The 13,049-nt window shown below is 48.4% G+C and overlaps 1 protein-coding gene across 2 annotated transcripts in view; it reads left to right on the top strand.

Annotated features, from left to right (window-relative positions):
- The window catches only part of SYTL1 (synaptotagmin like 1), a 492,061-nt gene that overhangs the window by 295,947 nt on the left and 183,065 nt on the right, over window positions 1-13,049 (top strand). For both annotated transcript variants that reach the window (XM_075335915.1, XM_075335916.1), the window contains exons 3-4: window positions 3,476-3,624; window positions 3,702-3,801. In XM_075335915.1, the coding sequence (XP_075192030.1) occupies window positions 3,476-3,624; window positions 3,702-3,801 (249 nt within the window). The remainder of the gene's footprint in view (window positions 1-3,475; window positions 3,625-3,701; window positions 3,802-13,049) is intronic.

Here is a 13,049-nt window from a genome sequence, read left to right as displayed (position 1 = left end):
TGAACGTTGCACATATAAACAAAACATTTTTAATAATGATGGATGTCTTCCGCTCTCCCACCCAAGCAACCTAGCCCTGATGCTGCCCCTAAGAAGTGGGCAGCACCCCTTGAGCCCAGTCCAGGTTCAGGCTGCCCGAGCGGGAACGGGTACGGTTACTCGCACCCGGCTGTCACTTCAGGGGACCCCACGTCCTTGGGGGACTCCTGACCCCCGGAGGATGGCCACCGGTCCTGGTGGTGGCCGGGCCCCAGCCTGCTCTGCTGTGGGCCCTTCCTCCAATCTGCCTCTCCGGAGGCGGCTCCGACGGAATATCACCCCTCAACTTATTTACAAGCCCACAAGTTCGTGGGTGGCCTGCCAGTTCTCGGCCATGTCCATGCGTAGTCTCTCATGCAGGTGGTATAAACACACAGGGTCCCTCCGGGGACAACTTGCCGGCAACGGCCGGAATAATCATGTAGACAATCAGGTAAAGGTTCACGGTTCATTAAAAGTCATTCAATCAAACTGCTGAGGGTCCCAATGGGGGACATCTGCTTGCAACGGCGAACCGCTGCCACTACTTAAGGTCATACTCCTCCAGGACCTCTTCCTGCTCCACATCCGGACGGCTTGGTGGAGGAGGGGGCTGGGGCCGCATCTGCTCACTGCGGCTCTTCCTCTGCTTTACATCCAGGGCGAACCAGCCCCTCTCCCCGCAGTGGCGGGTATAAGTCACTAGGTCGCCCGGCAGTAGATCACGACCTGGATGGCCCGTGGGGAGGTGTGAATTGACATCACGGCGGGCCACGAATACTTCGGCCTCCAGGCCCGGCTCAAAGATGAAACCAAACCCCCTCCGTTGGTCGAACTGCCGGACTTGACCCTCGTACACCGGGCCCCGCACCCGAAAGGTGGCATGACGGAGTGCATCTTTCTCCCGGATCACCCTCGCCATCACTTCGGCCCTCTGCTGCTCTCTGTCGGCAATCTCCCAGCCCAACGGGTTCGGTTCCCTGTCCCAGTATGGGGCGTTGGCAGACCCCTGCGCCCGGGTCGGGCCCCGCTGGACCGAACCCACACCAGCCACTACCGGATCTCTTTCTTGGGGGTCCTGCGGTGACATGGCCTGGACTGTGGCTTTGCAGTTGCGGCCCGGCGCAGCCTCAGCTGTGGCGGGGGACTCAGGGTTAGCTGACTTCACTGGTTGAGCCTTCGGGCCAGCAGCGGCCGGTTCTTCCACGATCGGGCGGACTGCTGGAGCCGGGACGGCTTCAGGTGCGGCCACTTCCGGGGCCGATGGCTCCTTGTCGCGGACGGCTACTTCCCGCGGGGCCTTCCACGGTAGCGGAAGGGACACAGGCCATTCCCGAACAACGCCCCCAGGCCGGTCCTCTAGGGCGGACGGGTTGGCTTCTGCTACCGGTGTTGGGGGTAGCGGACCGAGCGGAGGGGCAACAGCAGCCGATACGGATGGCGGGGGAAGCAGGAGGGTGAGCGGGCGCAGGCCGGGCCCCTCAGCCGCAGCGGCCGGTTCTTCTCGGACATAGGGGCGTGGGTCGCTTACCCGCTCCTCCAACTCTGTCTCCACCTCGCATCTCCGCACAGCCGCCACTTCCTCCATCTCCGCCACCCAGCGCTCCATCAAGATCCGGACCTGGGCTTGAAGGCGGCAGCACATCTGTGTGGTCCGGGCTTCCACCCACGCCGCTGTTCCTGGCGTGGGCTTGGGGACTTCCGCGGTGCCGGACGGACGGGACATCATGCGTGGCCGTGTTCCAGGAACCAATTGCTTGCAGAGTCCTGGGGTCCCTGCTTTTATAGCCTCGGCTACATCAGGCAGACACCCTCTCGCGCCCCCTTGGTACTCTTCAGCACTTCCGTTTGTTGGGGGCGGGGCTTTGCTTTTGCACCTTCCCTGCTCGGAGAAGACGCTCGAGCGGGAGATCCTCGCGCCAAGATGGCGGCGCTTCAAAATTTTCGGCCGGACGCCGCCGGCGGAGATCACAAGGTGCACTTCTACTGGTAAGTAGATGGGTTCAATCCTGTTCGTGACGCCAAGTTGTCACGAGCGGGGAGGACGCCGTCGCTGCTGCGCTCTCGCTAACGCTCGGGTCCGGCGCTGCTGCGATGGCTGCTCGGTGGCTCGAGCGGTGGGTCGGATCCGGAGACTCGAGCGGCGCTCCTCGCCCGTGAGTGAAAGGGGTGGTTAGTTTGGGGGATTTAGTCCGTGACGCTACCCACGGGTCGTGGTGAAGATAGGCACCACCGCTGCTGGTGACGGGGATCTCGGGACCGACGGTAGGGAGCAGCTGGGATGTTGTTTTCTCCCTCCGTGGGTAGGGGTCGGTGGTCCCGGGGCCCGATGAGGTGACGGGGAGGCAGGGTCGGTGAGGTGCAGGGTTGCAGGGACAGCGCGGCGCGGAGCTGGATGGCACGGGTGTACTCACTCAGCAAGAAAGGTACAAAGTCCTCGGTAAACCAAATGGCTGGATGGACGGGTCCAGCAGCTGGCTGCAGTGTCTCTCCCCAGACAGGTGATGGTGGCTGTCTTTCCCTGCACCTTGATGTTCTTCTTCTGACTACTATGGATTCCCAACGGTAGTCCGCTCCCCGGTGTATGGGTACCGGAGGAGCCCATTTGCCCGCAGGCGCTGGCCCTTGGGTCTCGGTCTCTAGCCTTAGGCAGTAGCTGTATACCCTCACGGTGTGGGTGGTTGCCTTCAATCGGGACTTTTTGCTGTTGTGAAACCCCTGGGGTTCCAGTCACATTCGGATCTGACTATTGTCGGCGGCTCCAAGCCTGGTCGGGGTCCAATGGCCCTGCCTGTGTGTGCTGGCTTAACTTCGCTCACCGGTCGGTACCGGCGGGCCGTCGCCCGTCCCCGGTCCTACAGTTCCGCGTTGCTCCACCACTCCTGCAGATGGCCACCACCGTCTGCCAACCTTGCTGTCAGTGCCTGGGCCACAAACCCAGACACCCAAGTGTTTGCTCCTCTCACTTCACTGCTCAACACTGAACTGTTCTGTCACTTTTCCCGCCTCCAGGCCTGTGAACTCCTCGGTGGGTGGAGCCAACCGCTTAGCACCACCCCACCTGGTGTGGACATCAGACCCTGGAGGGAGGCAACAAGGGTTTTGTGTTTGGCTGGTGTCCCTGTCTAATGGGGGTGGGGGTGTTTGTATGTTATCTGTGACGACCTGGCTAGGCCAGGGCGCCACATATACGCCCATTTTTAAGCGGGATTGTGTAGTGGCAATTTTGCTATGACTTTGCTATGGGGCCCCCATGATTTCAATGTACACATCTACCTTATAATTATGTATAAGCTAAAAAAAAATATCAGAGAATATAAACAAGTTAGAAAAAAGTATCTATTGGTATCTCATTCAAATTAGAAAAATAATCTAGGTCATGCTTCTTCTTTACCTTTCCGTTTTAGAAGCCATAATGCAAAATAGTAATATACCAACATTTTCTCACTTTCTACAGGAAACTACGGTCATCTCTTTCAGATCCTTGTGTACTAAAAAGACTGTCCGGAGACTGGTTCAGTGATGTCAGGGCAAGACGTCCTTGGGGTAAAGTTGGCGGAGTGGATATAGTTAGGGCATCAATCAGGCGGAAGAAGAAAGCCAGAGGTGGGTCACAAGTCTTCTTAACTTATTAGTAAAAAGAGTGATCCACTATTAATAATTTGAAAAACTTGTTCTGACAGGTGAATGGGACCAAACTTGGGCTCAGGAAGACAAAGAATTGAATGGGGATTATGACAGTGAGGATTCTGAGGAGGGTGAAATCAAAACAACAGTAATTAGGTAAAATGTCATGTGGCTGTAAATATAGTAATGCAAAAATATGGATTACTGCTTTTTTCTAGACGTTCTTTGAGACTTTAGTCCTAGCATCTGTCACAAAGGAACTTAAATGAATTGTATGAGGTCAGAAAAACATAGGTTTTATCTGGTATCGTAGCTCATCCACGATTACTAAAATGTGAACTCAAAACACGTGAGCAAAATTTGCTCTATTTATTACAAAAAACAACCTTAAATCTTAATCTCTTAGACGCCTGTTAAAGTAAAAAAACATGGATACCATTAAAGGTCGTGTGTACAAGTCTTATAGAAGAAAAACAGAGGTAAAGAAGCTTTAAATAGTAAGTTATATAAATTACTACTGTAGAATCCTGCTCATTATTATTGGCACCCATGAAGTTTAAGTACATAATGTGGAATATCTCCTGAAAAAAAGGAATCAAGTGAAGCAGCTTTTATGTATAGAGCACTCTTGTAAAAAAAGAGCAAATGACAAACAACAATTTAAAACGAAAACAATGGGAGGGAAAAATAGAAAAACATAAAAGCTTGCTGTGACACTGGTATTGGCACCATTTACAGTAAATTAGTATGGAAACACATTTTGACTCACTTGTTGTATATCACAAATGAGAATCACCTATGATAAATTGTCGGTGTCCATGTGACATGAATTAGCCAATGAATGATAAATTCTGAGTTTTAAAAAGTCACAGTTACAAGTCCTTTGTCACAATGGTGAAGAGAAAAGAGCTGTCTGAGGACATCGAAACTGATATTAGCAAACACAAGACTTTCAAAGAGTATGTCAACCGTGCACAATGTTTTATTAAGAAGTTTACCAAGCATGGAACCATTAAGAACCTACGTGGATGTGGGGGAAAGGGGAAAATTGACAAGAGATGTCTTAGAAAGTTGGTGCGAATGGTGGAAAAAAACACCACGTCAAACATCCAAAGACCTGAAGGCCAACCTGGAAAAGTCTGGGGTCATGGTTAGAGATGAGCGATGTTCGAGTCGAACGGTTTGCCAATTTCATGTTCGAGTGATTTTGGGGGGTGTTTGAGTCATTCGACGAACTCGAACGATTTGCTAAAAGTTCGGCAGTTCGAGTTACGTTCGAGAACTGTTCGATCACCAAAAGCGTGGCTTTTCACAGTAAGTATGTGCGCACGTTGCGTATCTGCATGCGTCATGCGTCCCCACCACAATCCCTCTCTCTTTCCTACTCACCGATCACGGGCGCCTCGCTGCATGGCTGTCACAAATCTCCGGCGGCTTTTCCTCTTTTGAAAATGGTTGCCGCTTCATTATTCAATCAGGTATTCCGTGCCTTCCCCGCCCACCGGTGCCCATGATTGGTTGCAGTCAGACACGCCCCCACGATGAGTGACAGCTGTCTCACTGCAACCAATCACAGCCGCCGTTGGGCGGGTCTTTATCGTGCAGTAAAATAAATAAATAATTTTAAAAAAAAATGCGGTTCCCCCGAATTTTAATACCAGCCAGAATAAAGCCACACGGCTGGAGTCTGGTATTGTCAGGATGGGGAGCACCACGTTATGGGGAGCCCACCACCCTAACAATATCACCCAGCAGCTGCCCGGAAATGCCGCAGTCCCGGGACTCTACCCAGGTCATCACGAATTGCCCTGATGCGGTGGCAATCGAGGTAATAACGGGGTTAATCATGACAAGCTTCTCCCCGAGACACCTTCCATGATTAACCTGTAAGTGAAAGTAAATAAACACACACAACAAAAAATCCTTTATTTGAAATAAAAGACAAAAAAACCCTCATTTACCTCTTTATTAATCCCTAAACAACAATCCAGGTCCAAAGTAATCCACACGACACTGTCAGCTCTGCTACATGAAGATGACAGGAAGCCCCGTAGAACACGAGCGCTCTGTGTCCTCTGCACGCAGCACCTGAAGTGAGCCACGCTGTCACTGGAGACTTCACTTTGCAATGTAGAGGTCAAGATAACCAAATCTTCCTATGTGTCTCATTAGAGCCAATGGCTCAATGGTTAGAGCTACTGCCTATAAGCATTACTTCACGAGTTCAAGTCCCAGCCGCCCCGGTAAAGAATTTAATTTATTTTAAATTATAATTTATTATTTATTTATAATTATAATCTAATTTAATTATGCACTGAGGGGAGGAGCCGGACATCAGCTGTGAGCCGCGGGCCACACCTCTAAAATCGGAGCAGTTCACGGAATGAGGCTGCATTGCTCTCTCATCTCTCTCTTCTCTCTCTCTCTTTCTCTCTCGCTCTTTCTCTCTCCTCTCTCTCCTCTCTCTCTTCTCTCTCTCTTCTCTCTCTCTCCCTCTCTCTTCTCTCCTCTCTCTCTCTCTTCTCTCCTCTTCTCTCCTCTTCTCTCCTCTTCTTTCTCTCTTCTCTCCTCTTCTCTCTCTCTCTCGTCTATCTCTCTCCCTCTCTCTTCTCTTTTCTCTCTTTTGTCTCTCTTTTCTCTTCTCTTTTCTCTCTCTTGTTCTCTCTTGCTCGCTCTCTCTCTCTCTCTTTCTCGCTCTTTCTTTCTCTCTTTCTCTCTTTTTTCTTTCTCTCTCTCTTTCTCTTTCTCTCTCTCTCCTCTCTCTCTCCTTTCTCTCTCCTCTCTCTCTTCTCTCCTCTCTCTCTCTCCTCTCTCTCTTCTCTCTTACTCCCTCTCTTCTCTTTTCTCTCTCCCTCTCTCTTCTCTTTTCTCTCTCTTGTTCTCTCTCTCTTTCTGTCTCTCTTTCTCTCTCTCTTTCTCTTCTCTCTCTTCTCTCTCTCCCTCTCTTCTCTCTCTCCCTCTCTTTTCTCTCCTCCCTCTCTTCTCTCCTCTTCTCTCTCTCTCTTCTCTCCTCTTCTCGCTCTCTCTTCTCTCTCTCTCTCTTCTCTCTTCTCTCTCTAGCATAAAAAAAAAAATGACGTGGGCTTCGCCATATTTTTGTATGTTAGCCAGGTACAGCAGGCAGGTACGGCTGCCCCCAACCCCCAGCTGCCTATTTGTACCCGGCTGGGAAGTAAAAAAAATAGGGAAGCCCTTTTTTTAATTATTTCATGAATTTCATGAAATAATTAAAAAAAAATCGACATGGGCTTCGCCCCATTTTTTTTGTCCAGCCAGGTACAACTAGGCAGCTGGGGATTGGAATCCGCAGCACAGGTTGGCCCGAGCTTTCTGGGCCCCTCTGTTGTGAAATGCAGCCGCAGCCGCCCCAGAAAATGGCGCTTTCATAGAAGCGCCATCATCTGGACTTGTTTCCAACTCTTCCAGCAGTCCTGAAGCCGGATGGCTTGCTGGGTAATAATGGGTTAATACTAGCTTTGTTTTACTAGCTAGTATTAAGCCAGAGATTCTTAATGTCAGGCAAGTTTGACCCAGCCATTAAGAATCTGCAATAAAGGGTTAAAAAAAAGACACCACACAGAGAAAAAATACTTTAATAGAAATAAATACACAGACACACTTAGAGACTCCATGTTTATTACTCCCTGTCACCCCTCCACGATCCTGGTCTTCTGTCTTCTTTCTCCTTCAACCCATGCAGCTCTGCTACATCAGACAGCACTGCATGGGAGGAAGACGCTGCTGCTCCCCATGCAGTCTAATCACTCAGAGTGAGCAGAGGCTGCGGGCTGTAAGCAGTGACGTCACCGCTGACAGGCGGTTACTATAGCAACGGTGCTCCGATCACGTGATTCCTGGTGCCGCAATTCACCAGCTGTGGCAGCCAGTGCTTGCATGTGGGCTGACTCTGTTAAGAGCGCCCACATGTAGGATCGGGGAAGCCGACCATGTGCCAGAGCATCTCGCCGGTACACAGAGATGCACAAATGAGCACCGCGTACCAGAGAGATGCACTGACAGGACCTAGCATGATGTCTAGCCATGTGACCAGTCTGTAGGCAATGAGATAATACACACGTGACTGGTGACATGCTATTTTGACGTCACGGAAGGTCCTATCATCAGTGCTGGTTACTAGGAGGATGCAGCGATTATCGGAAGGAAAAGCGGTGGGAGACAGAGTGCAGGACGCGTCGCGGGGACCTGTAAGTGTAATGGGAATGTTTATTAACTGTACGTGTACATGTGTAATGTGTTTTTATGTGTTTGTGTATGCCTGCCATTGTTTTGAATGGGGTTCGAATTGGTTCGCCGAACGTTCGGCGAACGTTCGACGAACTTGTCCTCCGTTCAACGAACCAAACTCGAACTCTAGGGGGGTGGCTCTTCTCTAGTTATGGTTTCAACAAGTACGATACACTGCACAGTAAGTCAAGCAGAACTTTATGGGCAAAAGCCAAGGAAGAAACCATTGCTGAATAAAAGACATAAAAAGGAACAACTGATTTTTGCCAAAAAGTACCTTGAGAAACCACAATCCTCCTGGGAAAATGTTCTGTGGACAGATGAAAATAGACCTTTTTGGCAAATCAAAGCAACAGTTTGTTTAGAGATGGCACAATGAAGCGTATAAGGAAAAGAACACCCTACCAACAGTTAACATGGTGGAGGATCCATAATGGTGTGCAGTTGCTTTGCTGCGTCTGGTACTGGAGACCTTGACCGTATCACAGGAATCATGAAATCAGAGAATTAGCAAGAGATTTTTTTAGAGCGCAATGTCCTATCCAGTGTAAGAAAACTTGGTTTTAGTGGAAGATCATGGATTCTTCAGCAAGACAATGATCCAAAGCGCACATGCAAAAGTACACAGGAATGGTTGAAAAAGAAAAAATGGACTGATGTAAAATGGCCAGCATTGAGTCATGACCTTACTCCCATTGAAAATCTTTGGGGTGAGCTGAAATCTGCCATTGGGAAAAAGAACCCTGCAAACATTCAAGAGCCTGAACAAACTGCAAAGGAAGAGTGAGAGAAAATACTAGCTGAGAAGTGCAAGAAGCTTATAGATGGCTACAAGAAGTGTTTGAAGGCTGTCATTACTGCCAAAGGGTGTGCAACCAAGTATTAATTAGGGGTGCCTTTATTGTTGCACATGCTGTTTATTCTGTTTCTTCTTTGAAATTGCAACATGTAAGTTGACAATGTTTTATTATTGTATAAATTTGGAGCACAAATTAAAAATCCTGAGGCTATACTGTAAATTTGGTACATTTCCATTTATTTCAGAAGATATTGTACAGTCTATGAAAAACATTAAGGGTGCCAATAATGGCGATCAACACTGTTTTTGTATCAGTGGTCAGAACACCGGCTAATACAGCTTTATTGGTAAGTTATATAACTTCTTTTTTTTAAAGCATCTTTACTACTGGATATATTTTTTGCTGGGAAATGAACACATATGCATTACTCACTACAGTCAAAAAGAAACCCTGATTAAAACTGTAAACTTTATTAAGTAGAGCTGGGTAGTGATGGGCGATCCCGAAATGTAAAAATCGGGGTTCGTGCCGAACACATAGTGATCATGTACACAATCCCGAACACGACCTTTCCTGGGAAGTTCGTGTTACAGTTCGGGTCCAGTTCGGGTCCAGGGCCTGTAAAAATAAAAAGCACATTATTAAAAAACATTATGATTATACTTACAGGTCCCGCGACGCGTCCTGCAGACCCGCTCAGCCGCTGTCTCTCTGCCGCTTCTGCTTCCAGGTCCGATTATTAACTTCCGGGGGTATTCACTGCATTGCTGTCACTCAGCAGTCTTCGGCTGTTTTCGGCTGTTTTCGCAGTGACGTCAGGGTTCACCCGAGTCCATGTCTCTTGGACTCGATTGAACCTTGACTGTCACTGTGTGAGTGTCACATCGGCATCACCCAGTACGGCCACACACTGTACTGACAGGAGCGCTCTTGTCCGGAGAGTGTCAGTCCGTGCCGGGTGATACCAATGCGAGACTGCACGAGTGATAAATAAGAGAAACTCCGGCCTCAGTGTCAACCTGCTTCTCACTCTGTATAGATGCTGTCTGTGCAGAGTGATGAAGCAGAGTTGACAATGCTCTCTGCTTCTCACTCTATAAAGATGCTGTATTTACAGTGATGAAGCAGAGCTGACAATGCTCTACTTGTGGAATACATTGGACTAAGGATTTTTTTATAATAAAGATGGAGTCTCTAAATGTTTTTTTTGTTTTATTCCTAATAAAAAAAAATTCTGTGTTATGTTTTTTTTACTGTTTATTAGAAATACATGGTGGCCATGTCTAATTTGGCATGACACCATGGATTTCGGGTTAGTACCAGCTGCTAATACAAAGCTGGTATTAACCCCTTTATTATCCAGTGTGCCACCGCCATTAGGGCAGCTGGTTGAGGTGGGTAAGGCGCCTGTAAATGGCGATAAAAAACAATGCGCTATTTCCAGGGGCGGCTGTAGGCTGTGGTTTTTAGCATGGGGGGCCCTGAACGCTTGGGCCTTACCGCGCTGAGAATCTCATCCCCCAGCTGCCTGGTTTTACCTGACTGGTGATCAAAATGCGGCGGAAGTAAACAGAGAACCGGGAAACTTCCACACCATACAATAAACACACCATAGACTCCTGCAGTCAGCTCCAATGCTACAGCCAACACAGCAAGTAGCAGAAAGGGCTTCTCCAGCTCCTTACACCTTCTGGTCACGCTTCCAAACGAATGAAATAACTAGCACCTTCTGCTGGAAGCAGAGGGTATATATAGGGCCTGGGAGTGATCCAAACCGGAAACACCTGACCAGGAGTCAGAAGCTGCTAGAAAGATAATTGACTTTAACCCTCTCTTCCCCAAAGGAAAGGGAATATATTTAATCAGCAGAGTCTCACAAGGTAAAGGGACCCAGAACTTCTCACTAATCTCTACAACAGAGGCACGTCCTTTACACCCCCAGTACTAATCTGTAAGTGAAAAGAAATAAACACAAATACCGAAAAAAGTCCTTTATTTGAAATAAAAGACAAAAAAAAACACCCTCTTTCACCACTTTATTAACCCCAAACACCCCTGCAGCTCCGACGTAATCCACACGAGGTGCCCGCAACTGAGCTGAGTGACATCATCGCTGATCGCTGCTCAATCTCTTAAGTCCGCATTGGTTTAATGTAAATGGGGAGCGCACCACAATGAAAAAATATAACCAGCAGGGGTGCTACAAGTGCAACACAAGGAGCAATGTAGAACAAAGAGAAAGATGTTGCACATAATTGAGCACAGCCCAATGTGAAAAAATAGCAAACCTTTATTGAATAAAGATTAAAAACAATTAAAAGACAAGGCTGCACAACCAGTGACCAGAGATAAACAATGACCCCATATTGTAATAATACATAATTGTTTAGATACAGCTAACACTTGCAGTATCTAGGTCCCCTGCACAAATAAATATATATGAACAGGACAATAAACACAATAGTAATTTCTGTAAGGGTAGCAAGAGCAAAGAGACACTCACCAAGAGAAATGCCTTATCCTGCTTACTTTATAAGAGGTATATACAGGCACTCTTAAATGCAATCCTGGAAATGTAGGATACATATACAATAGCAGGCAAGCCAGTACTATTGACACCTATAGGGCTGGGAAAGGCCAGGTGTAGAAACAAGGACCCTGGCAAGGGGTAGCACCTGAGGGGGAGCCGTGATCCAGTGGCTCAACATAGATGGATGGCAAAGCAAGGCCAGGAAGTATGCTCCATACGTGGGCAGGGGACCTGTGAAGGATAGGAGGCTGTAATAGTAGATACAGGGTCACAGGGTGTGCAGCAGCCCCACGCGTATCGCCGCACGCAGGCGGCTTCGTCAGGGAAAGTGTGAGAGTGGAGAAGTTAAGACAGGTTAAATACATACAAAACGCAAATAACATAGCGATCACCTGTCAGGATGCGACGGCGTCGCCGGCTTCAGGATCCAGGAAGTGTGCGCGCATGCGCACTGACGGGGGGACGGACAGGTAGCGGGACAGGCCAAAAACAGTGTAATAACATGGATTTGTGCAAAGATGAACTGCACCCAGGGGGCGCTAATCGCGCAAGGTAAAAAGAGCATAGGCAGCATGACAGGTTAAATCGGGTAAAGCAAAAAGTGCTAAGATAAAGCAAAGCACATATCTTGTTTATATTAAACCCACAATTTGACAATTGTAACAAATCCAAATAGCAAACATATGCAAGGAGAATAAACAAAATGGGAGTAGTGTGAACATGAAACCGCACATGCAGACAATTTGTGTCTGCATGTGCCGCTGCACGCACATTAAGGGCCCCGGGGCCGGAACATAATATAAGGAAGAATGGCTGAGTAAATAAGCGAGAGCCTAAAAACATTGGGAAGCAGAGGGAGTCTGTGCTACCAGACCCATGGGGTTAAACTTGAACTGGGGAGGTGCATAAATATAGGCACCAGGAAGATGCCCAACAGAAGTGGGAATGGTAGTAATGAAATAAAAACACAACTGAAATATATGAGCATACCAAAAGACAGCAGAAATAAAACCAAGTAATGGTGCATCTGTGTGCTCATGCACCCACAGATAAGCACATGCACACACATGAAAAACCTGTGAAGCAAAAAAAGCGCATGGTATGCAGAAGTACACATCAGAAACCGCAGATGGTTCAAGGCCACCACCATAGACAGAGGAGCCAATCATCCTGAGTGGAACGCATATATTGTACCAGTGGCGTAACTAGAGTGTGATGGGCCCCGGTGCGAAAGTTGGACCTGGGCCCCCCTCCGGACGTTGGTCAGATGAATGGGCACCTGTAGCGTTTTAAATCCTGTCCTGTCTCTAATGCATAATTAAAAAAATATAAATAATTTTAAAAAAATTCTACTCATCTAGCCTCTGCTCCCACATCACCAAGTGTCCTCTGTAGCGAGCGCGGAGTGGCCTGCAGCTGACATCGGAGTGCGTGCTATAGAGCATGACAGTACTACCATGCTCTGCCCCCAGTCACGGTATGGACGTCAGCTGCCAGCCACTGTTTGCCCGGCAGCGTGTATCGCAGTGCAGGGACCTAGCGGGTCTATGTGCTGTGATGCATTTTAGCCCTCAGACGCTCATCCAGCTGAAGTAGGAGCTGGGGTCGGCGTGTCCCCTGTACCTTTGGGCCTGGTAACAATCTCTGCGTCTGTGATTGTTAGGCCCCTGCCTGCTCTCCTCACCCCAACCACCAACTATTGGCTGCTGAAGTCAGCTCACGTATTGTAAAGATAAAGCACCCTCCCAGGACATACTGCATCAAATCTACTTTAGGCCATGTGCTCACATTGCGTTTTTATGTGCAGAAAATCTGCACATAAAAAACGC

Source organism: Anomaloglossus baeobatrachus, chromosome 2 (assembly GCF_048569485.1).
Source record: "Anomaloglossus baeobatrachus isolate aAnoBae1 chromosome 2, aAnoBae1.hap1, whole genome shotgun sequence".
Classification (NCBI taxonomy): Eukaryota; Metazoa; Chordata; class Amphibia; order Anura; family Aromobatidae; genus Anomaloglossus; species Anomaloglossus baeobatrachus.
Note: the sequence above shows the minus strand (reverse complement) of the source record. Positions and strands in the feature narration are given on the sequence as shown.